Here is a 25,963-nt window from a genome sequence, read left to right as displayed (position 1 = left end):
AACTTGGGCAGCCTGAAGGGAAAAGACAGAAATAGTCCATACCAGCTGGTACTAAAAACAGACCCAAAGCTCACTATAGATAGGTAGGTAGGCAGTAATTTAGATAGGTAGATAGACAGACAGACAGACGATAGATAGGAAGACAGATAAATGTACATATTTGGCCCTTAGGCCCCAGGCTTTTCATCATGCTTTGGGAAGGTCTTTTTTTTTTCTTCCTGGCTGAACTTCTTGTTCATTTTCATTTGCTTTCCATGGGACTTGGCCCTAGCCCTATACCTGCTAAGATGACCTTGCTGAAAAGGGCTCAGACAATGTCAAAAGTCTGGAGTGAATTGACACAGCAGCTCCTACACAAATGTCCTTGAAATTTTGACCATTCTTTATTTTATTTTATTTTTTTGTCTTTTTAGGGCCACACCCAAGGCATATGGAGGTTCCCAGGCTAGGGGTTGAATCGGAGCTACAGCCACTAGCCTACACCACAGCTCATGGCAGCACTGGATCCTTAACCCACTGAGCAAGGCCAGGGATCGAACCTACATCCTCATGTATGCTAGTCAGATTCGTTTCCACTGAGCCATGACAGGAACTCCATCGACCATTCTTTAGACCTAAAGCCACTAATACCCTTGCCCAGGAAGCAGAACAAAGGACTAACATGTGTGCCCTTAGGTCCCTATCCCCATGTAAATGCCAAGGTGAAAACATTAGCAGTTTTAACTTAACCAAAGACATGTTTATAATATGTTCTGGTGTTTTTCTCCTGAGCAAATCAAAGCAAGTCAAAGTCACATTTCCCTTAGCATTTGCACCCACGCACCTGGGTGGAATACTTACTGGCTAACGTTCACCAACTGCTTACACTGTGCCAAGCACTGGGTAGTTGCTTGAAATTCGTCCCTAGTGCTAGGGTCTTAAAGCTTCAAGCATCTGTCCTCTTCCCTGCAGAGACTAGGTCTTCAAGGAAGTTTAAGTATGAAAAGGCCCTTAGATAGCATCCTGTCTTATTTTATGGAAAGGAAATCAAGACCCTTGGAGTCACAAAGTCACACTGCTTCACAGCGACAAAAAATCGAGTGTCTCATTTGAGTCCACTTTGCTCTATGTATACTGCCTGTTCCTTTTATAGCATCAGGGGTGGTGCCTACCTTCCTTTTGGAACAAGAGAGCTGGTACCTTAGAGCCATCTTGAAGCAGGGAAGTCAGCATCTCTATCAGATACAGCTAAAAATAGGAGCCTGTCCGAGGCCAGACTCAGCAAGAGAGATTGTACTGATATCAGGGGCCTCTCGGCGTGCTCACCCGATACCCCACCTGTGCTACCAGAAGGATGGTCACAGGCCACCCAAGGGGCGGAGATCGGCTGATAAAACAGCTGTCCAAACCGAGGGCAATCCGGGTGCACAAGTAGCGCAATGACGAGAGCAAATTCTGTCTTTGCAGCAACCTGAGAAGTGGGGCCACATGGTGTGATTGGAAGGAACAGAAAGGCCCTTCTCTTGGCCCCCAAAGTCTTCTCCCTACCGGCTCACTGAGTGGTACCTGAAACCTCTCCATCCTGAAGGAGTTTGGAAGTCCGAAGGAGATTTGGAAATAATCTCGTCCACCTCCCACAGTATATAGATGAGAAAAATAAAGCCCGAGACCTTAAAAACTTCACCAAGGGCAAACTGCCTGGTCTAGGACTCCCCGAAGCAAGATCCCTAAAATAGAGGTTTCACAAGATGTTCCTTGAAAAAAAGAATTTTTAAGGTTCTGAGACCAGGTAGTTTGGAAAAGGTTACGTTCTCTATCCTCTTTGTCTGGTCCACTTATTCTCTCTTTAACAAATATTTACTCAGTCTCAAAATGAAGAACACATTTCAGAGATCTTGTCTAAGCTGGCAAAGCTGAAACTAGCCTTTGGGTATTCAGATTTCAGAACCAAAAAATACATAGCTAGCTCAAGCCAAAGGACCATTCCTTGAGGTTAACCGTTTTTGCAATGCTGTATAAAAATGGTAATAATCCAGGGAGTTCCCCTTGTGGCTCAGCAGTTGACAAACCCGATTAGGATCCATGAAGATGCGGGTTCGATCCCTGGCCTCACTCAGTGAGTTAAGGATCCAGCGTTGCCGTGAACTGTGGTGTAGCTCTCAAACAGGGCTTGGATCTGGTGTTGCTGTGGCTATGGCTTAGGTTGGCAGCTACAGCTCCGATTCGACCCCTATCCTGGGAACTTCCATATGCCACTGGTGTGGCCCTAAAAAGCATTTTAAAAAAAAAAAAAAAAGGTACTAATCCAGAGAGAGAGGCCATATGTTTCAGTCAATAAGCTTTAGTGTACTTTATTCGTCTAAGGCTTTTCTAAGTGAGAGCAACTATAATCAGATGGCCAAGAAGGTAAACCTGAGCCTGAGGCTACTGTCTTGAGAAAGTTAGTCTACCTGAGGGGCTGGCACTGGTTCCCCAAGGAGAGAAAGAGTCCAAGAGAGAGAGGGACAAGGAAGAGAAGGTGAAAGGCCAGTCAAACCACTCCACAAGTCAGCCATCCTCTCTCCTCCAAAGGAAATACAACCCACACAGCTTTGTCTGAATAAAGCATCCCTACCACACTCCACCCTGCCCCCAGAAGAAATAGTCACTTTGGAAATTAATTCTTCTCCATAGGCTTCATGTACCAAATTCCTGTCCTGGGCAATCACATAAGATCTCGCCGAGAATTTACTATTTTTAATTATAAGGAGAGGGTGACGCCTCTATCAATAAAATCCTGCTTCAATTAGTACAATTATCATTTGGGTCATTATCTTAAGTGTTTTAAATTTCTACTTAAATAAGGTCACTTTCAATTTGGTAAACACTCCAAAGTCATCATCTTAATTCACGGCCAGTCACCCAGGGAGTGCTGAGTAAGTAAACATAATCAAGCATTAGCTAACCAGCCACAAATCCACTTGAGTTTATTAATTTCTCTCTTGGCAGAGACACAAGAAAGGAAGCAAACCATTAGAGACATTCACGCATCATTCATTCAATAAATATTTATTACATACTAGGTGCCAGGCACTGTGCTAAGCTAAATATAGATTTCATGACTCTGTGAATATTCAAGCTATGTTCTATGTGAATGTTTTAAAGCATGACATCCTATTTTCCCCAAAATATAAATTGTAATTCCTGACAGGCTTTTGCTTTTTGTCCCCTGTGCCTTCGCCCGTAGAGTGAATGATACAGCCTAACTCTTAAGCTTTCAGAATTTCCATCCTTCCCTCCGACCCTTCCCATCATCCCTCAAGTAGCTAATGATATAAACTCAAACTAGAAACACTAGTGAGGTACTCACTGTTTTTAAAGTACTAGGATATAAATGGTAACACATAGTTCATATCATTGCAGATTTTCTTTTTATACATTTGGGTTTTGTTTCAGGGGGAGTATCTTATTATTACTGGTTCAAAAGGTTTTTAAATACTAGTATATTCCGGATGCAGACCAGGTTGTTTGCAAACTGGAAATACAATCTTAAGAGTATCAGGGCATCTCCTCTGCCTGCTTTCTAAAGGAGCTCCCATCTCTTTCCCATCTTCTCCAGAAAACACCAAAAAAATGGCACCTATCCAAATGCAATACCCAAGGAAGAGCCCCACACTGAGAACTGACTTCCAACAGGTTACTTTTCAAATCAGTGTTTAAAAAAAAAAAAAAAAAAGCAGTGGAACTGGAGATTTCCATGATCCCTCTAGGACCTGCATATTAGAATTAGGAGGTCCAATCTAACCTAATCCACTGCACCTCCTTTGGGAGCTCACACACACACACACACACACACACACACACACAGGGAGCTCATGCTGTGCCCCCAGCCCCACGCTGCAGGCCCCAACTCCCCCAAGGACAGCTGGCTTACCGAGTTACACAAAACACCCCCATACCACCCAGAAGTGTCAGGACTTCTCCCTCCCTCCGCCAGGCAGTCTCCAGAGGCTGCTGACATCACAAAGGTGTCAACTGGCAACCTCACTGTCATGTGGCTCTCCCCTGGCTCCCCTTGACTTGCAAACGCAGGGAAAGGGTGAGACCTTTTAAAGCCGCCAAGCTGGCAGTCTTCCAGCGGCAGTCTGGGAGTGAGCAGAGCCACCAAGCCGGGTGGCGGGGCACTGGGCCTCGCGTTTCAACTTCTGTTCGGTTCTCCTGTAATGGAAAATTGCTTTGCACAAAGCTGAAGTGTTACGGTTCTTTCCAGCGCCCCTCCCCCGCCCCGCCCCGCCCTTCATCAGCCCTCTGATCAGAGGGACAATGCCCGCCCCGCCCAGCAGGAAAGTGGAAGGAGGGTAGTTGCGGCTTCTTACTATGTCCCTTACTTCAGGCCCTGGGCCCGGGTGGTTACTCTTTTCCTTTGGAATGGGACTGGTATCAGGCTCAAAGTGTCCAAATAATTGCCAGTGTCAAGCCCAGGAAGTGATCTGCACAGGGCTACAGTTAACTGAATACCCCTCTGACATACCCCTGAACACCCGGAGGCTGTACCTGAATAATAACAGCATCCGTTTTTTGCCAGCGATGAATCTAGGACTCCTCAGTGACCTTGTTTATTTGGACTGTCGGAATAACCTGATTCAGGAGGTGATGGATTATACCTTCGTCGGGGTCTTCAGACTCATCTACCTTGATCTCAGCTTCAACAATCTAACCTTGATCTCCCCATACAGTTTCTCCGTGCTCAGCAACCTGGTGCAGCTGAATATCTCCAACAACCCTCATCTGTTATCACTTAATAAGTACACTTTTGCCAACACCAGCTCGTTGAGATACCTGGACCTCAGAAATACCGGCTTGCAGACCTTGGACCATGCTGCTTTCCAAAACCTCATAACACTCCAGACCCTGTATCTGAGTGGAAACCCTTGGAAATGCAACTGCTCTTTCCTGGACTTCACCATCTACTTAATAGTGTCCCATCTGAACCATCCAGGTGAGGACTTAATTGGGTATGGGGATGAGGATGTGACGGCATAAGAGGAATTGGTTCCAGAAAAGGTGAAGCTAAAAGATGGTCAGTATGGGAGGAAAAGCTGGGGAAAGCTGATTGAAAGCATTCTTTTCTTTTTTGGAGGGGGCACCCAGATTTGAAGAAAGCATTCTTATTGCTCTCCAGGATCCATCTGTGAGCTGACTGGAGAGGCAATAAGGATCAGTAGGAAAAGTTCCAGAATAGCCATCCAAAGAGCTGAGTTCTACCCCCATGCTCAGCACTTACTAAGTGGCTGCCCTTGAGGAAGTCACAATTTCTCTGAGCCTCAGTTTCCTGATCCATAAAGTGGGGACAATAGTATTACCAAACATACAGAGTTGCCATGGCAACATAAAATGATGTGTGGAAATGATAAAGCAATGTTACTGCAAAGTGACAAATACAGGGACACTGTATTCCATTGGTAAATTATTTTAATCTGTTTAATTCAGTGAATGAATTTCAGCAGGGTCTAAAAGTAATTCAGTCATTCATAGCCAGTAGAAAATCCCCTAGTATGATATAGAGAAGGAAAATTTCAATAGAGACAGAGCAGGGGCATCTGAGCTCTCTGGGTATGAATGGGAGAGGGAGGAGAGGAGAAGGCTTTTGATTTTTCCTTTGTCTTCATATGCTAACCTCACAAGGTGAGAATGGTATGAATGAATGGAGAATGTGTCAAGCAGGGAGAGTCCCATCTCACAGGCAGATTCAAATCTTACCTGGTAAATTTCCAAGCTACTTGCTGCCACCCTATCCACCATCCCCACCCCCTGCCATGGTCCCCGGGCCACTTGGGTGCCTCACCCCCTCTTCTTTTCAGAGACTGTACTGTCTCATCCTCATCCTTCAACTCCCCCACTCCAGCAGCATCACTTTCTGCTGGGGAAGTCAGAGCTTCAGAGAAATGTGACATAACCCCCCCCAGAAAGCCTGGAGCCACTGACGTAATTAAACCCTATCGGAGCCATGACTTTAGGGCCTTTCCTGAGTGTTTTTGACAATATTTGCATACACCAGCTGCACAAAAGTTTGACTGAAGTTTTCACCATGAAATATTGCCTGTACGGCGATATTCTAGTAGGATTCCTGACCAAAATGAGAGACTTTCAGGGGCACTGAGGGAGAGGAACCTGGGTGGTGACAGCAAGAAAAATGTGCCCTCCTAGCTTTCCAATGGGAATGTCTTAAAATGTTTTTGAGGCAGGGGCTGGACTATGGTAAAGCCAGTGAGGCTTCTAGGAAGCAAAATTGAAGGCAGTGCTGAGAGTAAGTGTTTGCTTAAATTTCGTGTCCTGGGCACCTGGCCTTGCTGCCAGGCACTTCAACTTGAATTAGAATAAATCAGAAGGAGCATGCTTTGTCAGACCATCTTCTTTTTTATTGAAGAATGGTTGATTTACAATGCTATGTTAGTTTCAGGTGTACAGCAAAGTGATTCAGATATGTAGACACTCTTTTTAAGATTCTATTCCATTACAGGTTATTATATTATATATTATATATTATTATATTATATTATAATAACCTGTAATGGACTAAAACTGAAAAAGAATTCTTTTTCAGTACAGAATATAGTTCCCTGTGTTATACAGTAAGTCCTTTTTGTTTACCTATTTTATATGCAGTGGAGCGTATCAGTTAATCCCAAACTCCTAATTTATCCCACTCCACTCCTTTCCCCTTTGGTAACCATAAGTTTGTCTTCCAAAAGACCATTTTCTTTTTTTTTCTTTTTAGGGCTGCACCCATGGCATATGGAAGTTCCCAGGCTAGGGGTCAAATCTGAGCTATAGCTGTGGCCTATGTCTCAGCCACAGCAACACCAGATCCGAGCCGTGTCAGCAACCTACACCACTGCTCACAGCAACCCCAGATCCTTAACCCTCTGGGCAAGACCAGGGGATCAAACCTGCATCCTCATGGTTACTAGTCGGGTTCATTACTGCCGAGCCATAATGGGAACGCTAAGACCATTTTCCTAACAGTACTAATCATAAAGGAATACAGGAGCAGTTTTTGGGATGGCTTGCCTTGCCTTTCCAGTGATGTCTTCTACTTTTCTCAATGACTGGTGCATTATAGTGTTTCTAGAAAGCTTTCTAAAGAGGGTCAGTGTTAATCATTCTCATGCATTAAATGTGGTTCCCAAATGGGATTCTCCCCGTCATGTTCATGTAACTAGCCTGTGAAAAAGCATCACTTTATCTTTCCCCTTCCCACTATACATACTCATCTTCCTTGAGCAGAAACCACCAATCTGCCCAGAGGACCCCTACCTAGATGACAAGTGTCAAGTAGTGTGGCTTCTTCCCCAGTCCCTAATCCTACCACTTTACCTCCCATCAAATCTGCCTTAATCAGAATTGTGCTTATAAAGTTGTATCTTCTCAGAATTTTCAGGCTGACTGATTTGGACTCCTTGACTCAATTCCATCTAGGATTGAGTCATATTATAAGCCATGTCTGTTTTACTACCTGTTTTCAAAAACCTCAGAAGTGGGTATCCATCTTGTCAAGCTCATAAGCTCCTCATGAATGAAGAATCTGTTTTCTGAGGCAGACAGAACTTTCCTCCACTAGCCAATGGGATGCCCCCCAACCCTGACACACACACACTTGCTTATCTGCTCATCTCCCTCTGCTATTTGTTGGCCCAGAGGAAGCTCCACAGGCTACTTCATGCAGCAATATGGTCTCACTGCTCAAGTTCACTATTATAATCTCTTAAAATCATCAGTGAGCCCTAGACCAGACATAGACCAATTTATCTTTGTATTGAGCTTTGCAGCTGCTGAAGTATTTTTACACACGCTGTCTCATTTTCTTTACTTTGAATGTCACACCAACCCTTAAATTTTGTGCCTAGGATTGTGGAAGAGGCTAGGATGGGTATTTTTAACCCCATCCTGTGACTGATAAAATAGACTGATTCACCGCAAACCACACAGCTACTAAATGGCAAGAAAATGATTTCAAATTCAGATCTTTTTCATGTGATTACTAACTCTTAAATTCTCAAATTACACAATAACTGCGATCCAATAAGGCACTTTAGTTATAAATATAACTCATGTTATAAACATATGGTCACAGCATCTAAATTTCAGCTTTATTTCCTATCTGGCTATACTTGGAACTCACACAAAATCATTTCCATTGAGTAATAAATCCAAGCCATCTTAAACTCATTATAATATGCCCGTCCTTCCCTTACAAACCAGGGTTTCACCCCAATCTACCCAAACTCTAAAAGAATAAACCTAACTTCAGTGTTTTCTCACCTTTTCATCTTATTCAGTCTGGTTCTCCCTCCTCCCCCACACACATGCAAACATACACATAAACACACATGCAAACACATGTACATGCATGTACATAGACAAACACAAGGCTATATCCACACAAACATGCCATATACATATATACATACTTACGTACACACTCATTCATGTAATACACTCACACTCACACTTACCCATATGTAATACATACACATGGCGCACATTCACATGTAAATATACGGATATGCACTAGCATATGAACAGACACTGACACACACACACGCAATAAAATTCATCAGATACTTCTCTTGCCCTTTAGCCAGAACTCAACATAATGGAAGATATTTGTTTCACATGACTCTCATATGATGATTCATGTCTCTGTTAGGTGGAAATATCTTTGCCATTTACAAACAGTCCGGTTGAACTGTCAACCTTTAGCTCATGTTCTATCAAAATGGTAATCTTTGGCATGTTCTAGAATGCAGTCTACACATCGCTTCCCCTTATACCCCAATTTCAGGATAGAGAAGAATTTCTATGAAATAAGCTGAAGAACCTGCTTGTTTAGAAAGGAAAACCCAACTTAAAGATAGGTTTCCTTTTAGACCCAGGGAGATACTGAACCTTAGTATTGGGAGATTTGGCCTGCGGTGAAGTATCGAGGTCAGAATGAGAGCAGAATTCCAGTATAGAGACCTCTTAAAAAGCAAGGCAGTGAAGTAAGGGACTTCTATGCTATCACTCAGTTCATCCATTCATACAGTTGTATATTTATCGAGTGCCTATTATGTGCCAAACAAGTGCTCATGGAGGTAACTAGCCAAAGAGCTGGGGGATATGTATGGAGACTCATATGACTGTGGATCATCTACACCATATGTGTCCCATGGTCCATTTAGGCACAACACAACTAACCCCACTGGACAGAGCAGGGCAAAAGAGATGAGCATATGTCTATTGGGGTGCAGCAAGCACTTAGGACAGCCTTTCTTGGCTGCAAATGATGAAGGACGGCCACTGTGCAGTCTGGAGAGCACAGTGTTAAGAGCTCAGGTTCTGGAATGAAACAGATCTGGATTATAACCCTAGCCCTGCCACTTAGTATCTATAGGACAACAGACAGTTTACCTAACCTCTCCACATTTTTCTTCATCTTTCAGACAGGTACGATTATAGAACCAACCTGTCTAGAGCTGTTATAAGAATGAACTGAGAACATTTGTGAACTGCTATTAGCATTAAGCCTGACACAGCCTAAACATTCAATAAACCAATGGTTGGAAGATGGAGAAAAGACACAGGATACTAAGAGAGTAGCAGACATCAGTCAGGTGGTCCCTGGGACAAGCAGTGGACTTCAGGAAGCCTCCGTGGTATTGGAGGACAGTGTACCCTGTCCAGGAAACATGACTATATAGAAGCAGGTGGGGATATAGATAGGAGATGCAAAGGTGAGCAGCAGGTCCCAGGACTCCAATCCCTGAGAAAATGGAACAGAGGGAATTCCAGAGGGAGCTGGTTATGGCTAAGTTATGAATACAGTAGTTCAGACTCTGGGGAACAAAATCAGAAGCCCAAATCAAGGCTTGGTCTCAGCCAGGGCTATGAGACTCAGGGCTGGGCCAGCAGCAGCAAGGTGGTTCTTCCTAAATCACCTGAATCTGGAACTGAAGTTCTATCTTAAAGAGAAGCCCCATGGAGTTCCTGCTGTGATACAGTGGATTAAGAATCCATCTGCAGTGGCTCAGGTTGCAGCTGTGGCTCAGATTAAGTCCCTGGCCTGGGAACTTTCATATGCTGCAGGTATAAAAATTAAAGGAGAGAGAGAGACAGGAGCCCCACTTCCAGAAACAGTTGTGGACCTGCAGAATTTTTCAAGGGACTGGGGTAAGGAGGTCCATTCAACAATGGGGCAGACCTGGCCTTGGGAGAAAGAAGTCACCTACATAGTAATTTTGTCATCTGAAGAGTCCTGAGCAGTAATTTTGCCCCAGGACCTCCCCATCCCCTGCCTACTATTGGGCTAAAGTTACCCATTGGAGATTCACCCTTCTGAGTCCCCAAAAGTGCCCCAGTCTTAAAGAGGACACTGAATATTTACATAAGTTCCTGGACCGAATAACACAAATGCCCTTATGCTTTTATCGGCTTTCAGATCAGAGGGAAGAATCAATTTTTGGGAAATACAATTAGCTAAGATTAATGCTGCAATGGTAGGGAACCTTGAAGGAAGCCAAGGCCCAGTAAAAAAGTGGAGAGGTCTTTAAACAAAAGATATGACAGCAGTACTATGTCAGACCTTGGCCAAATTCATCCCCCACAGAGGGGCTGTAGGGGAGGCTGTCTCTTAGTCATCTTATTTCCTCACACGGCTCCAGCAAATAGGAATACCAAAACAGGATTTTTGGTGCTATTATCAAAAGTCTTCACCAAAGGAAACCCTCCAAAGATATTACTCATCAGATGCACTGAAAATTGCCTAGTCCTCAAAGAGCTGGTGTATTCATTTTCCAAACACAAAAATCAGAGCGGAAATGGAGGTGGGCCGAAATGTGTTAGTTGCCTGGATGCTCTGATCAATATGGAGTTAAAACAGATCCACAGATTTCATTTCCTTTTTGACACAGGTCAGCAAATAAGAGGACTAATTCCTGGCTGGAACTGGAATTTTCCAGCCATTAATGCTATTTGAAGGTGAGCATGGAGATTCACCTCTTCCCAGGATAGAGCTCCCTAATAGGACGGGGTCAGGTGCCATCTGAGAATGCTCTCAAAAACTCATGCAGCTCTAAGCTCCTGGACATAACCACCCTGGTTTCCTACCTCCCCTTCACCCTCACAATCTGGTCCTATGCTCTCCAGCAAAATTTCTGTAGCTGTAGAAATTATCTAAATCTCTGAAGACCAATAAGTACCCACTAGCCACATGTGGCTATTGAGCTCTAGAAATTAGGCTAGTATAACTGAGGGACTAAATTTGTAATTTTATGTCATTTCAATTTTTTAAATAGCCATATGTATGGCTAGAGGCCACCATATTGGCTGGGGCCCACAACTAAAAAGCCTTTTAATATCGGATGCTTAGGCTGGAACTTTATAATCTAGCCTCCTCACAGATAAGTGGCCAGACCAGCATGGAGACCTTCTGACATCCAAGTTCAATGTTTTCTCCCATGCCATGATATTTCCTTACTATCTGGCACATCAGAGGCCATTGAACTCTGCAACATTTATTGTTTTGTTTTTGTTTTTGTTTTTGGGGGTTGTTGTTTTTTTGGTTTTTTGGTTTTTTTGTCTTTTAAGGGCTGCACCTGTGGCATATGGAAGTTCCCAGGATAGGGGTCAAATTGGAGCTGTATTTGTTGTCCTATGCCACAGCCACACTAATGCCAGATCCGAGCCATGTCTGTGACCTACACTACAGCTCACAGTGACGCTGGAGCCTTAACCCAAGGATCAAGGCCAGGGATTGAACCCACGTCCTCATGGATACTAGTCAGATTCGTTTCTGCTGAGCCACCTTGGGAACTCCTGAAACATTTATTGTTATGTTGATTATGTATACGACATCGTATTATCATGCCGGGGTGCTTTATCACAGGGAAAAAAGTTATAATTCCTGCTTTATGTAAGACAATCTAGGATACAGGAGAGAGAAAATGCAGCTGAAAGCCAGGAAGTTTGGTTCCAAGAATGCCAATGTGTGATTAGGGACAAGTCACTTCTTCTCTGAGTCTTATTTGTCTCTGAAATAAGGGAATAGGATTAGATACTCTGTAAGGCCCCTTCCATTTGGCAGTCTATGGACCTAAATAGAAAGACAAGGAGTTCCCGTCGTGGCTCAGTGGTTAATGAATCCGACTAGGAACCATGAGGTTGCGGGTTCAATCCCTAGCCTTGCTCAGTGGGTTAAGGATCTGGTATTGCTGTGAGCTATGGTGTAGGTTGCAGATGCGGCTCAGATCTGGTGTTGTGGCTGTGGTGTAGGCCAGAGGTTACAGCTCTGATTGGACCCCTAGCCTAGGAACCTCCATATGCCACAGGTATAGCCCTAGAAAATGCAAAAATGGACCAAAAAAAAGAAAAAAAAAAGACAAGATGTACTTAGATGAAGAAAGAGGAGAGCAGTGGTCAGCAGGCAGAGTCCCAGATGAGCAAGTACACGATGGGTCAGTGCCGAGGTACAGGTGTCCCTGGATGTGAGGGCTGTGGTCACACAATTAGGACATATAACCTCTTAACTCCTGCACTTTTTCCCAACTTATCTTAAGCACCCTCACCTGGACTAGAACAATGCCTGCACCCCCAGGGACTCAGTGCCCTGGACATCCTCCCAGACCTGGCCTACTCAACCAGTGGTTCTCAAACGCTAGTGAGCACAATAAGCCAGAGATGATGACTCAGTGAGCTGTGGGGACAGGTGCTTCTTAAGCCACATTTTGAGAAACCCTGTGACAAAGGTCTGGGTTCTAGATCTACAGTGGCTGTTACAATGGGTGAATGATTTGCATTGAGAATTTAGTGGCTAATAATATTTTGATATGTCTCATTCAAGGGGCATTTGCAATGCAACAGGGAACAACCAGCAACAGTGAGAATTCAGAAAGTGACAGGCTACTAGCCTAAACATGGGGATATTTTCAGGACAGTGGGTCCCTCTGTGTCAGCCCTTAAATTATAGTCCTTAAGCAGTCCTGCTTGACAAGCCCAATGCTGGGGCCCACCAATTAAAAAGAGGAGTCTGGGCAGGAGTACCACCAAGACTGGGGGACAAAGCCTCTCAGGGGCATTTGCAGGGAGCAGATGGGCTGGGTCATGTGCTGTTTCAGGTCCAAGTCATTTTGAGGGCATTTTGAGCAGAGAACATCTTAGTTTCATTCTGAGGCTATTTCATCCTGTATTCAAGGCTGCTGTAATAGGATAATGGCCCCATTTCAACCCACCAAGTACAAAGTCATCTACAACTGTGCCAAAACTTAGATTTCCAGAATGAATTCAGGTCCTCACACTCTTCCACTATTAATTCTAACCCATCTCCTCCATCAGGGAAATTGCAATAAAGACCAGATGCCAAAAAAGGCAACAGCTGGAGAGCAGACCTTTCCAAAGCTGTCAACTGCTCTGTTAGCATCTCTCCTACCTTGTCATAACCACCCTGGCTTTGTGGCTCCTTTCTGCTGCGAGCCAGAGAAGCAGTCTCATGAGGGCAATGAGGGGGCTGAGAGGGTGTGACTGGGTCAGTGATCCCTAAGCCATCCAAAAAATTTCAGAAGGGATGGGGGTGACAAGCCTGGAAAGGATCTTGGGTGATTCTCACACACTCTCTAACTCAGCCAACTTGGGGTGTCTGAGGTTGGGTGATCCAAATTTCCCTCAAGCTCAGAAATGCCAGACCTCTATGCATGGTTACCCTCTAATCACTCAGGCCTCTGAAAGGAGGCAGAGCAAGGCTGGTCAAAGCAGCCAAACCCGGTTTCCCCATCTCTAGAGATGGAAAATTCCTCAACCTAAAAGTGATCTAGCAAAGCATGGATGCATCTGGAAGAAGAGAAAGGGGTCCAGCCGTGAAGGTCTTTTGAATGACTTCGTAGGGAACATGCAATATATCCTGAGAAGTTTTAGAAGGCAAGCAAGAGGGATGCAGGGCTTAGAGGCTCTTGCAGGCATTCAGGCAAGAAAGCATGGCAGCTTATGGCAGCAGTGTGGATGGAGAGGTACAGACAGGTCAGAAGGAACTGTTTAGAAGATGGAAGCAATAGGACTTGGCACTGAACTAGACCCTCTCATAGTTCCCCAAGCTCCCTTTGTGACTCCTAGCACAACTCTAAGTAATTAATCTACTTGTATTAATTTAACATCTGTCTTCCCTAATAGACAGGAAGGTCTATTAGAGCAAAGAACAGGTCAGAATCTTCAGAAAGATTCAGACACAGAGAAAATGCTCAATAAATATTTATTGAGTGAATTAAAATTCAATGAGATGTGGAAAATAAAGAAAAGGGAAAAATCAAGTATAACTCCAAGGCTTTGGCTTGGACAACTGAGAGGAGGGGTTCACTGAGAGGAGGGGCTGTGAGGAGGTTAGGGGAGAAGCCAAATCCCATTTGAACGTGTTGAGTGGGAGGTCTTTGTGAGCCAGGAGGTATTTGGATGTTCTGACCTGAAATTCAGAATAGAGAATAAAATATGTGTTTGGACATCATCAGCTCACTGGTAATCATCAGAACCACGCAAAGGATGAGATCAGCCAGGGAAAGTATTTAGAAGGAGCGGGTAACAAGGTCAGAATAGAAGCTCTGGGGAGTGCCAACATACTGAAGGAGCAAGCAAGAAAAACATAGAACTGAATAGTGAGGGGAAACAGTGGAAACGTGATGTGGGCAGAAGAGCACATGCCAAGGCCCCGGGGTAGAATGAGCTCAATATAGTGGAAGGCGAAAGCGGAAGCATGGTGAAGCCAAAGTAAGAAATGAGGTAAAAAAAAAATGAGAGACCAGATCATATAGGACTTACAGGTCATGGAGAGGCGTTTGATTTTATTCTCAATGTGCTAGGAAGTCAGAAAAGGGTTCTGAGCCAAGAAATGACATGATCTGTGATTCGCAGATGGCACTTCACTGTCTGCTATCTGGGTTTTTCTGAGAAGATGGGTCCAACTTCAGCAGGTCCAACTCTAGGCCGAGCTGAGGGCAAGCTTCATTTTGCCCTTAGTTTCTGAGAACTGCCTGATACCATCCCCCAGGCCAGTGATCCAGTTGGCTCCTCTCCAAAACCCTCTCAGGAAAAGCAGGAGCAGGGGTTCCTAAGGATAAGGCTTAAGTCATTGGCTTTATTTTTTCTGAGGACTTTACACTTTAAACCTTATTTTATCATTGGAATGAAAAGTTCTATCTTCTGCTGACAGAATCCTGGGTACTGACAAGCACATGAGGAGTATTGTGAGGGAAAGGGTGTGTGTGTAGGGGGGAGCTTTCCACCTCTAAATCTTGCCTATAAACAACCGCTTATTAAAACAAACAAACAAAAAAACAAAAAAAAAAGTCCTGCAGGACTTACCTGGTGGCTCAGCAGGTTAAGGATCCAGTATTGTCACTGCTGTGGTGTGGGTTCAGATCCCTGGCCTAGCAGAAAAATAAAAGGAAAAAACCAGTCCTGTAGCCTAAAGCACCCTTAAAGCACAGGGATAAGCAGGTTGAATTTGCTGGATTTCAAGGTCGTTCCTATAATGTTCCAAGAATCTATGACTGAGGTTTAACCTTTACCAAAACACGAACTCTTTATCCAAGGAAAAAAAATTATATCAGATAAGAACTGTACTGCCCAAGCCCAGATCATTCTAAGCCAAGGATGCTTTACACCAGGAGTCAGCACACCCCTTCTATAAAAGGTCAGATAACACATATTTTAGGCTTTGTGGGTCTTTGTGGCAACTACTCACTCTGATTTGTAGCATGAAAGCAGCCATAGAAAAGACATAAATGAACGGGTATGGCTGTGTTTCAATAAAACTTTATTTACAAAAACGGGCAGCAGGATGGATGATTGCAGTTTGCTGGACCCTGACTCATGCTATCAGGGGAAGATAGCTGGGTGATATAAAAAAGGAACTTGAGGTAAGACAAAAGTGGATCCCAATGCCAGGACTAGATGCTCAGAGAACCATGCGTGAGCGTTTAAGAAGGGGCTTTGCTGACCAGTTGGCTTTGGTGGTGTTGGGCTGTGACATGGTCCAATCTACATTCCCCTCTCAGAAGCCCACTCTTCTGGCCACCCACAGTACAGCATAATATAATAGCGATCCCTTCAAACTCTAATTGGGAGCAGGTCATAGACAGCAAGGCCGAAAACTCAAGAGTTTAAGAACTGCTGTATGAGATCAGCCTGAGAATCCACTCATTCTCTCCTGTATGTGTTCAATACTCTCCTGTATATATTCAATAGATATTTATCCAGCCTCCTCTCTGTGCCAGGCACCAGGGATACAAAGGTGAACAAACAGGGGCTCTCAAACAGTAACTGGGGAATAAGAGTAAAGACCTTTTGACATCACGCCTGCAGTATTTGCATCCTCACACCCATCCCCAACTGCCCCTACCCTCACTTCCTTCTCTGCAGTCCCTGAGGACAGCTGGAGACTTAGCCCGCATTTGGCCCTGGAGACCATCTGTTCCTGCCTCCTCCAGGAGTTCACACCCCTTACCTCACTGAATCCCCTCCCCCGACCCCAAACTCCCACAAGGTAAGCAGGGATTGGTATTGGCCAAGAGGAGGGTAGCTGGACCACCTATGGTCTTCTGCCTCCCCGGGCTTCCTTCCCTCCTGCAGAGCATTAATGTCAATGACATTGACCCCAGGGAGCATTAATAACAAATAATATTTAACGCATTTGACAAACATACTTTGAGCTCTATGATATGTTAAGGGCTATTCTAGGTGTTGGGGATACAACAGGGGAAAAAATCCATGTCTTCATGAAGTTCATCATCTAGTGGGTGGAGGCAGGCTAGTGAATAGGTGGTAAATACACTTCCTTGACAAACACATAATGTAGCTGGAGAAAAAAACTAAGAAAAAGACAAAGTACTGAGCATCTAATGATGTTCAGGCAGGCAAGGGCCTAATAAGGAGAAATGGGGGGAATTAGACCTTTCTCTGGACTCCAAGTTGAAGCTCGATGACAAAGTGCTTAAGCCGACAGAATGCCCGGCGTTCCCGTTGTGGCTCAGTAGGTTAAGAATCCAACATAGTAGCCTTGAGGATATGGGTTCAATCCCCAGACTTGCTCAGGGGGTTAAGGATCTGGCATTGTCCATAAGCTGTGGCATAGGTCACAGAAGTGGCTCAGGTCTGGTGTTGCTGTGGCTGTGGTGGAGGCTGGCAGCTGAGGTTTGGATGCAACCCCTAGCCTGGGAACTTTCATATGCTGCAGCTGTGGTCGTCAAAATTAAAAAAAAAAAAAAGTTGTATTTGTCCTCTGAGGGGTAGTTGAAATGTAACTGAGGAAGAATTGTCCACATTCCATACTCTCCTTTTACGTGGCCACCACATGGCCACCTCTTCCAACCACACACTGGCCAGCAGGCTCAGAGCAGCCTGCTCCCCTCGGGAGCCAAGCAGACCCCAGAACTGTGGTCACTTCTGCAGACCAAGAGAAGAAAGACTTCTGTACAGCAGAAATTGGCACAACATTATAAATCAATTGCACTTATTTAACAAAGAAAAAAATTTTTAATTAAAAGAAATGAACAATTCCTCTTAAAAGCACTGGGTTCAGCCTGGTTTTCTGAAGGAAGGCTTGCTGGGATCCTGCACTCACAGGTGTGATTCTGGGCTCCAGAAACTCTTACTCCTCAATGCATGTGATTTTGGCACACAGGTTTTCCACCTGTGAGCAATGTGGCACATGAGGAACTAAATAAAGGAGTAGTTTTTTGTTTCCTTAGGAACTATTCGCAGGAAGAATTTAAATATTAATGATACCTGTAATTGTACTCAGGCACTTTAACTGGGGCAAAAGCCCTGCATCCATGAAGTGGAGCTGAGAAAGGGATAAAATGGGGTTTAGTCACCTGTTTGCAATGTGAATGAAAGCCCTGGGATTGTGCAGTGCACAATGCACACAAGAGTACCACGTAGCATTTTGTCAGAGGCAAGAAGATCAAGAAAGACAGAGAGGGAATAATTGTTGAACAATTTATTCATTCTGTAGAATGAGAGTGATTAAAACTACTCAAGTGGGTGCTCAAGAGTAGTGTTTAATTTTGTAAAGCTTAGCACGTATCAGACAGCCCAGGTCGAATAGATGGGTCAATAAATTCTAAAGTCATCATACCAGGCCAGGGAAAGAATGCATAACTAATAAGTTAAAGAAAAGGAGATGAAATTATAGAGGGAACAAAGTAAAGGAATAGAGTCATTTTAAAAGTGGGACAAATGGAAAACAAATAGTTAATCCAAATATATCAACCTAACGTTAAATGTTAATGGACTCATTAAAATACAAAGTTTGCTAGATTGGATGAAGAGCAAAACCCGCTGACAAAAATATACCTTAATTAGAGGAACATAGAACGATTAAAAGTAAAGAACGGGGGTAGTTCTCATCCTGGGTCAGCGGTAACAAACCCGACTAGTATCCCTGAGGACTTGGGTTCAATCCCTGGCCTTGCTCAGTGGATTAAGGATCTAGCGTTGCCATGGGCTGTTATAGGTCTCAGATGCAGCTCAGGTACTGTGTTGCTGTGGCTGTGGTGTAGGCTGGCAGCTACAGCTCTGCTTCCACCCCTAGCCTGGGAACTTCCATATGCCATGGGTGCGACCTTAAAAAGACAAAAAAAAAAAAATGTAGATAGGGAAAAACATGCAATTCGGACACTAACCAAAATAAATTTGGCACAGCCATATTAATGTCATCAAAGTGGACTTTACAGCAAGAAGCTTTACTAGAGATAATGAGAGATACTGATCAATAAGGAAAGGATAAAACTACCAGAAACAGGTAGGTAACAGTTATAACTGTGTGGATTTAATCACATAGCTTCAAATTTTGCTTTACGCAAAATTTGACAGAACTATATGGAGAAGCAGACAAATGCACAATCATAACTGGTGACTTTAACATACTTCAATAACTAAAAGACAATAGGCTCATAATTGAAATAATACTTTTGAAAAAGTCAATAAAGCAAAAAAAAGTCAAAAAAGATAAGCAAATAAAGATATAAATAAAATGTCAATAAATACATAGAAGATCTGTATAAAACCACACCCTGACATATGTAGAACAAGGTACTCAACAAAGACAGAATACATTTACAAAAATTACGAGAATTAACTTTATGCCCAACTGTAAGGCAAATTCTCAGTAATTTTCAAAAGATTGAAATCATAAAGAGTGTGTCTCTGACCACAGTAGGATTGAACTAGAATTTAGGAATAAAAACATTCCCTAGGAATTCCCTGGTGGCGCAGCAGGTTAAAAATCAAGTGTTGTTACCACTGTGGTGTGGGTTCGATCTCTGGCCCGGAAACTTCCTCATGCTATGGGTATGGCAAAAAAAATTACTAGAAAATCCTGAAATATTCAAAAATTAAGTAATTATTCAATGAACAACAGCTTTTATTAATAAGAACAATAATGATCAGATGTGGGTTTTGCCTTCAAGAACTACAAGTGCCTAGCTGGAGAGAAAAGAGGCACCCCTTTTCTTGCAAATAACCACCAAGCCAGGCAGAATGTAATAGATGCAGTAAGAATGATACTAGGAAATGCTGTAGATGAGTACGGAGTGGGAACCATCACATATCCTCTGAGCCATGGGGATGAGATGGTTGGGGAGGATTCCTGGCAGTGGATGCATTTACACTAGATCTTGAAGGACAGGAAGGACTTGATCAGGCAAAAGTTGGAGAAAGAGATACCTGATGCAGAAAGATCATTGTAGGAGTTCCCGTCGTGGCTCAGTGGTTAACGAATCCGACTAGGAACCACGAGGTTGTGGGTTCCATCCCTGCCCTTGCTTAGTGGGCTAAGGATCCGGCGTTGCCGTGAGCTGTGGTGTAGGTTGCAGATGCGGCTCGGATCCCGAGTTGCTGTGGCTCTGGCGTAGGCCGGCGGCTACAGCTTTGATTCAACCCCTAGCCTGGAAAACCTCCATATGCCGCGGGAGCAGCCCAAGAAATGGAAAAAAGACAAAAAAAAAAAAATTAAAAAAAAAAAGAAAGAAAGATCAGTGTAACAAAGCTAGCTACAAATAAGAGAGCGATGTTATCAAGGAGTAATAGGTAGTTCAATTGGGAGGATGAAAAGTAAGGTGGGAAATGTAGGAGGCTGCAGACGCTGAGGACGCTGAATATCGGGCCAGGTGGTCTGGATGTTATTCTGAGCCCCGCAGGGGAGTCAGAGAAGGGTTTGGAGCCAGAGTGTGCCCGGGAAGAGCTGAGTTTGCAGAAGGGAAATCTAGTAGGAGAGTGTGGAATGGTCCAGGGCTGGGAAACTGGGGATGGGTAGAAAGAGATCGGCTAGATGTGGTGGAGAGCTCACACCTTGGCGGTGACAGGCAATGAAGGGGGAGAGGGTAGGGGGGAATGCAGCAGTAGAAAAACCCTCCCCACTGAGCCACCCACGTCCCTCACTTAAAAGCAGCCTAACAATGCATTAAAATCACTGTCTAATTGCTCCTTTCAAGGTAATGCTCCAAAATGGGGAAATATGCGTTTAATGTTTAGTCTCATCTCTGCCGCCCAAGTCCCAGTTTGAAAGCCTAATCTTTTTAAAAATAGAGATAAAACCTCTCTAGACACCCCAAGGCATGCTCCATATCCTCAGAGTCCTACATTTTCCTTTCTCAAATTCATCTTTTTTGCCTAGTCCCATGTGGAATCTCTGGCAGATTGCAAGGGACCAAGCCCACCCTTGCTAGAATTCCTAAAGATTGCAGGGACAGCTCCTGCTGCTCACTAGCCCCCTTCTTGGACCTCCTGGCAAAGCCCTTCAACCGGGCTGACAAGAGACAGGTCTTGCTGTGTAACTGCGTTCCCTCCTCTTGACAGCAACCTGAGATGGAGGCTCAAGGCCCCACCCCTTGCTTTCTACTTGAGATCTCTCCCTCGGGTCCCACATCATTCTAGAAAGGGGCTTCTTCCTCTCCTTTCCCCTGTGATCTTTGCCAGCAGTTGGGGCAGCCCCCATGCTGGACTCCCCTCCCATGGCGACAACCTCCTCTTCAGCATCACAGACTTCAGGCCATCTTCCTGACAGCAACAAATGACATCACTGTAGGTGCACCGACCCAGAAGCAGGGTGCGGGGAATTGTGTCCAGCTTGGAGAGCACTTAGTGCTCAGCCTGGACAGCCCTCTCCAGCCACACAGACACCTCTCCCCAATCAGCTCACTTCTGCATTCCTCTCTCTAATCCTCCTGCTTCTAGCTCCAGTCTAAACCTGATTGCCCTTTCTTCCTTGGTCACCAAGGTTATTAGTGGCTTCATGTAGTCCGGAGTCTAGGGGAACTTCCCCCCACCCTGCCCCTGCACTAGCCTCTCTGTGTCTCCCACTTCTGCAACCCAAGCTCAGATAGCTCAGTCTGGGTTTTCTGTCTCCCGTCCCCTGCCTAGACCCTGCCAGAGATCTAGAACCTTTGTGTTAGGAAACCTGAGTCTCCGTTTCCCTATGTGTAAAACAAGGATAATAATGAGTGTCAACACTATTATAAAAATTAAATGTGGTAACATTTGTATATCACGTAGCATGTAGACATAACTCAGTAAATATTAGCTGCTATTATGATTTTGCTCATAGCTGTCTCAAGCCCTGATCTCAACCCTGAATTTAAGCTCATTTATCTAATGCCTGCTGGATATAGTCACCTGGATAGCACACACAGGTACCTTCACATCAGCATGGGGGAGTATATGGGACTAGAAAAATGCTGGGCTGATGACAGAACTTTGAGTAGCCTGTGCAACTATTGTGCACCAGGTATTGTGTACACTTCTGTGTACAATAGCTTTAAATCCTCTCAACTACCCTGAGAAGAGGTAACATTCTTTGTAAGATGAGGCGATGGGATCCAGAGACAGAATCAAAGATCCTGCTGAAATTTACACAACTAGTAAGTGACAGTGGATTTGAACCCTAGTCTGCCTGGCTCCAGAGCCCACTTTGCTTTCTGTCATATACTGAGGTCCATGGTGCTTGGTGTGGGGAGGCGCTCAGAGAAGGATCCAGGCAGCTGAGTCAGTGGCTAAAAAGGACTAAAGATCATGTGATCAGCCAGGATGCCAACAACAGTGCAGAGAAGCAGAACTGCTTCCCCTATTGGCTGTCTCTTTCCCGTGAGCTCCCCCCTGATTTCTTCCAGTTGGGGGTGGATGGGGCAACTAGGGGTCGGGGGAGCAGAGAACACAGTAGTTTCCAGAGAATCTTGTCCCTCCTAAGTGGTATGTGATGGCCTTGGGTGGCCTTAGAGGTTCCTGGCTGGGCTTAGGCACAGAAGAAAGGAAAGGGACGAGGTGCAGGGGTCATGAAGAGGAAGGGGAGACAGAGAAGACGAGCATCATGGAGGTCCGTGGAGTTGCAACACTCCATGGCGATCCTAAGTTTCCAACCTCCCAGTTCTTGCTAAGGTCTCTCATTCTTTGAAGAGCTTTCCCATTTTTAAGAGATGATCTGAATGAAGCTAAACCTGGGGCAAAAAGCAGTCCAGGTACCATTGTAAACCTCAGTTTGCCTAGAGATCACCTGGAGATCTTGTTACTATGCAGATTCTGACTGAGGGGGCCTTGGGGTGATGCCTGAGGTTCTGCATTTCTAACTGGGTCCAGGCAATGCTGAAGCTGCTGGCTTGCAGACCTCACTCTGAGTCTCGAGGGTCCAGACGGCCTCTCCAGGTCCCCGTTGGCCTCAGGACCCTGGAAGTTCTGCTGTTTCAGCACTCTGCCTGCTATGTGTTTCCCCACAGATGAACTAAACGCCACGTGTGTGGAGCCCACGGAGTTGGTAGGGTGGCCCATCACGCAGGTGGGGAACCCACTCCGGTACATGTGCATCACACACCTGGATCGCCAAGACTACATCTTCCTGCTGCTCATCGGCTTCTGCATCTTCTCCGCGGGCACCGTGGCCGCCTGGCTGACCGGCGTGTGCGCCGTGCTCTACCAGAACGCCCGCCGCAAGTCCAGCGAGGACGAGGCTGAGGACGAGCACGGGCAGAGAGTAGAAGTCAGCAGGCGGATTTTCCAAAGAGCGGTGGACTCAGGCCACGATGGGTTCCCTCAGCTGATTTAGTTGCCAGGGGCTGCTGACTGATGGGCCTTTCCCAGGTTCCCTGCCTTCACTCTTGCCCTCCCCTTTCCACTCCTCAATACTGTCCTAGAGATTAGGCCCTATTAGTAAAATAAAACTTTTGGTAGCCATTTCACAGGTTGGTCCTTTGCCATTCAGCCAGCCCAAGGATGATTCCTCAAGCTCAGAAGGATAGTGTAGATCAAAGTCTAGAGAAGCTGTGGGATGCCTCTAAATGCTGAGGAAAGCTACCCCCAAAATGGGCCAACTTGTGTTTGATGAGCACCTACTATGTCCTAAACTAAGTGTTGCGGGCAGGGATACAAAAAATACGAGATTTTTTTTTTTTTTTTTGTCTTTTTAGGGCCGCACCCAAAGCATATGGAGGTTCCCAGGCTAGGGATTGATTTGGACCTATAGATGCCTGCCTACACCACAGCCATAGCAATGCAGGATCCAAGTCACTTTTATGACCTATGCCACAGCTCATGGCAACACTGGATCCTTAACCCACTGAGCGAGACCAGGGATCAAACCTGCGTCCTCAAGGATACTAGTCATATTTGTTTCCACTGAGCCACAACAGGATCTCCAGAAATACAGGATTTAAGATCTGTCCTTGAAGAGCAGCAGTTGGGAGGAAGGCGGGGGCCGGGATTAATATGAAGTGAATGACGGCACAAATGAATCTTTCCACAGAAAAGAAAATCATGGACTTGGAGAATAGACTTGTGGTTGCCAAGGGGGAGGGGGAGGGAGTGGGATGGATGGGGTGCTTGGGGTTAATAGATGCAGACTATTGCCTTTGGAATGGATTTGCAATGAGATCCTTCTGTGTAGCACTGGGAACTCTCTCTAGTCACTTATGATGGAGCATGATAATGTGAGAAAAAAGAATGTATACATGTATGTGTAACTGGGTCACCATGCTGTACAGTAGAAAATTGACAGAACACTGTAAACCAGCTATAATGGAAAAAAATAAAAATCATTATATAAAAAAATATGAATTGAATGGAGAGAAATACAAGACAAACACCATGACCTGCACAAACATGAATGGAATACGCCTATGGGCTGTGGTCACATTTCACCTCATAATCACAACAATCCTAGTTTAGAATGATGCTAGTTACAGTGAAAAATTGAGGCCCAGACAGGTTAAACGACTGACCAAGGTCATCCAGATGGTCAGGAGCACAGCCTCCCAAAGTCCATGTCCTTTCCTTTATTTGAGGGCGGGGGAATTTTTTAAGTTTTTTTTTTTTTTTTTGTATTTTAGTTGATTTACAATGTTCTGTCAATTTCTACTGTACAGCAAAGTGGCCCAGTTTTATATATATATATATATATATATATATGTGTGTGTGTGTGTGTGTGTGTGTGTGTTATACACACACACACATTCCTTTTCTCACATTCTCCATCATGGTCTATCACAAGTGACTAGATATAACTAGGGCTATACAACAGTCACTGCCTTTCCTTTAAATTGAGCTGCCTTTCTGAGAGATGCTTAGCCACTTAACCAAAGTTTCATCCTGTCCGCCTTGGGCAAAATGAAAGAGTGAGGCAGGCAGAGGCGGCCACCATTCACTGAGGCCTTACCAAGTGCCCAGCACCTGACCTGGCTTCAGCCACATTCTCGCCAGGTTAATCCTCACAACAACGAGGTCAGGTGGTCATTGTTGCTTCATTTTTTCTGTTGCTCAGAGAGGCTAGGTAACCATCTCAAACTCACACATATGGTAAGGAGCAGAACAATTACTGAAGCCCAGGCTGCCTGATCCCAAGGCCTGTGCCCTATGCCTTGTGACCTCCTGTCTGTGATAAAGTGCTAAACAGACCACATGCACCCATGTGGTCCTGCTCCCGCAGTTGCTTAGAAGAAGGGAAGAGGAGTTCCCAATGTGGCTCAGCAGATTAAAAACCCGACATAGTGTCCATGAAGATGTGGGTTTGATCCCTGGCCTTGCTCAGTGGGTCAAGGATCCAGTGCTGCCACAAGCTACAGTGTAGGTCGCAGATGTGGCTCGGATCTGGCATAACTGTGATTTGACCCCTAGCCCAAGAACTTTCATATGCCACAAGTGTGGCCCTAAAAAGGAAAAAGAGCAGGAGACAGGGGTTGATCAACCCAAAGACCCCATTCCAGGTTCTCCCTTTCTCTCTACCCAGATCAAATATGCTCACATTCAAGACTCAGATCATAGTCTCACCTAAGGAGCTAGATCTAAAGCCCTAACCAGACCTGTCTTGACTTCTGCACTTCTGCTGTGCAATTCAACATGACTCCTTGGAATTTGTTTCATGCCATGGTTAAGAGCTTGGGCTCCCAAACAGTGCTTCTATCCCCGGTTATGTCCTATGCCTGTGTGAACCTGGGCTTCCTGCTGGTCATGACCTTGAGGACAGAAATCACCTGTAATTTTCTATGGACACAGGACATCGGGTAGTGCCTTACTCAAAGTAGGAGCTCGATAAATATTTATGGTTGCGTTCTATTTCAATTCCAGCCCACCAATCATTCCTACTCTGTTATCCTGACTATGAAGGATAGTTAAGTCTATGGGCAAATTATTTAACAACTCTGTGCCTCAGTTTCTTCATCCATAAATATCATTCATTATAGTGCTTACATCATAGAGGGATATTGTGAGAATAAAATGAATATCAATTATAATAACATATCCTGGGATAATTTTTGACTCACAGGAAAGTCACAAAGAGAGTACAGAGGGTTCCCATATATCCCTCACCTAGTTTCCCCTAAAGTTATCTCACATTGCAGTTATTTCACAGTACATCTGTCAAAACAAACTGACGTTGGAATACTACTACTAACTAAACTTTAGACTTTATCTGGTTTTTGTTTTACATTTTACCAATTTTCAT

At 44.6% G+C, this 25,963-nt stretch overlaps 1 protein-coding gene across 1 annotated transcript; it reads left to right on the top strand.

The window, feature by feature from the left end:
• The first annotated feature begins 4,335 nt into the window (after positions 1-4,335).
• On the top strand, positions 4,336-23,071 carry LRRC52 (leucine rich repeat containing 52). Its single transcript, XM_047783094.1, has 2 exons — positions 4,336-4,957; positions 22,746-23,071. Exons 1-2 carry the CDS (start codon positions 4,336-4,338, stop codon positions 23,069-23,071), a joined length of 948 nt encoding a protein of 315 aa, XP_047639050.1.
• The last annotated feature ends 2,892 nt before the right edge of the window (positions 23,072-25,963 follow it).

Source organism: Phacochoerus africanus, chromosome 6, assembly GCF_016906955.1.
Source record: "Phacochoerus africanus isolate WHEZ1 chromosome 6, ROS_Pafr_v1, whole genome shotgun sequence".
Lineage (NCBI taxonomy): Eukaryota > Metazoa > Chordata > Mammalia > Artiodactyla > Suidae > Phacochoerus > Phacochoerus africanus.
The sequence above is the reverse complement of the archived record's forward strand: the minus strand, read 5'-3'. Positions and strand labels throughout refer to the sequence as shown.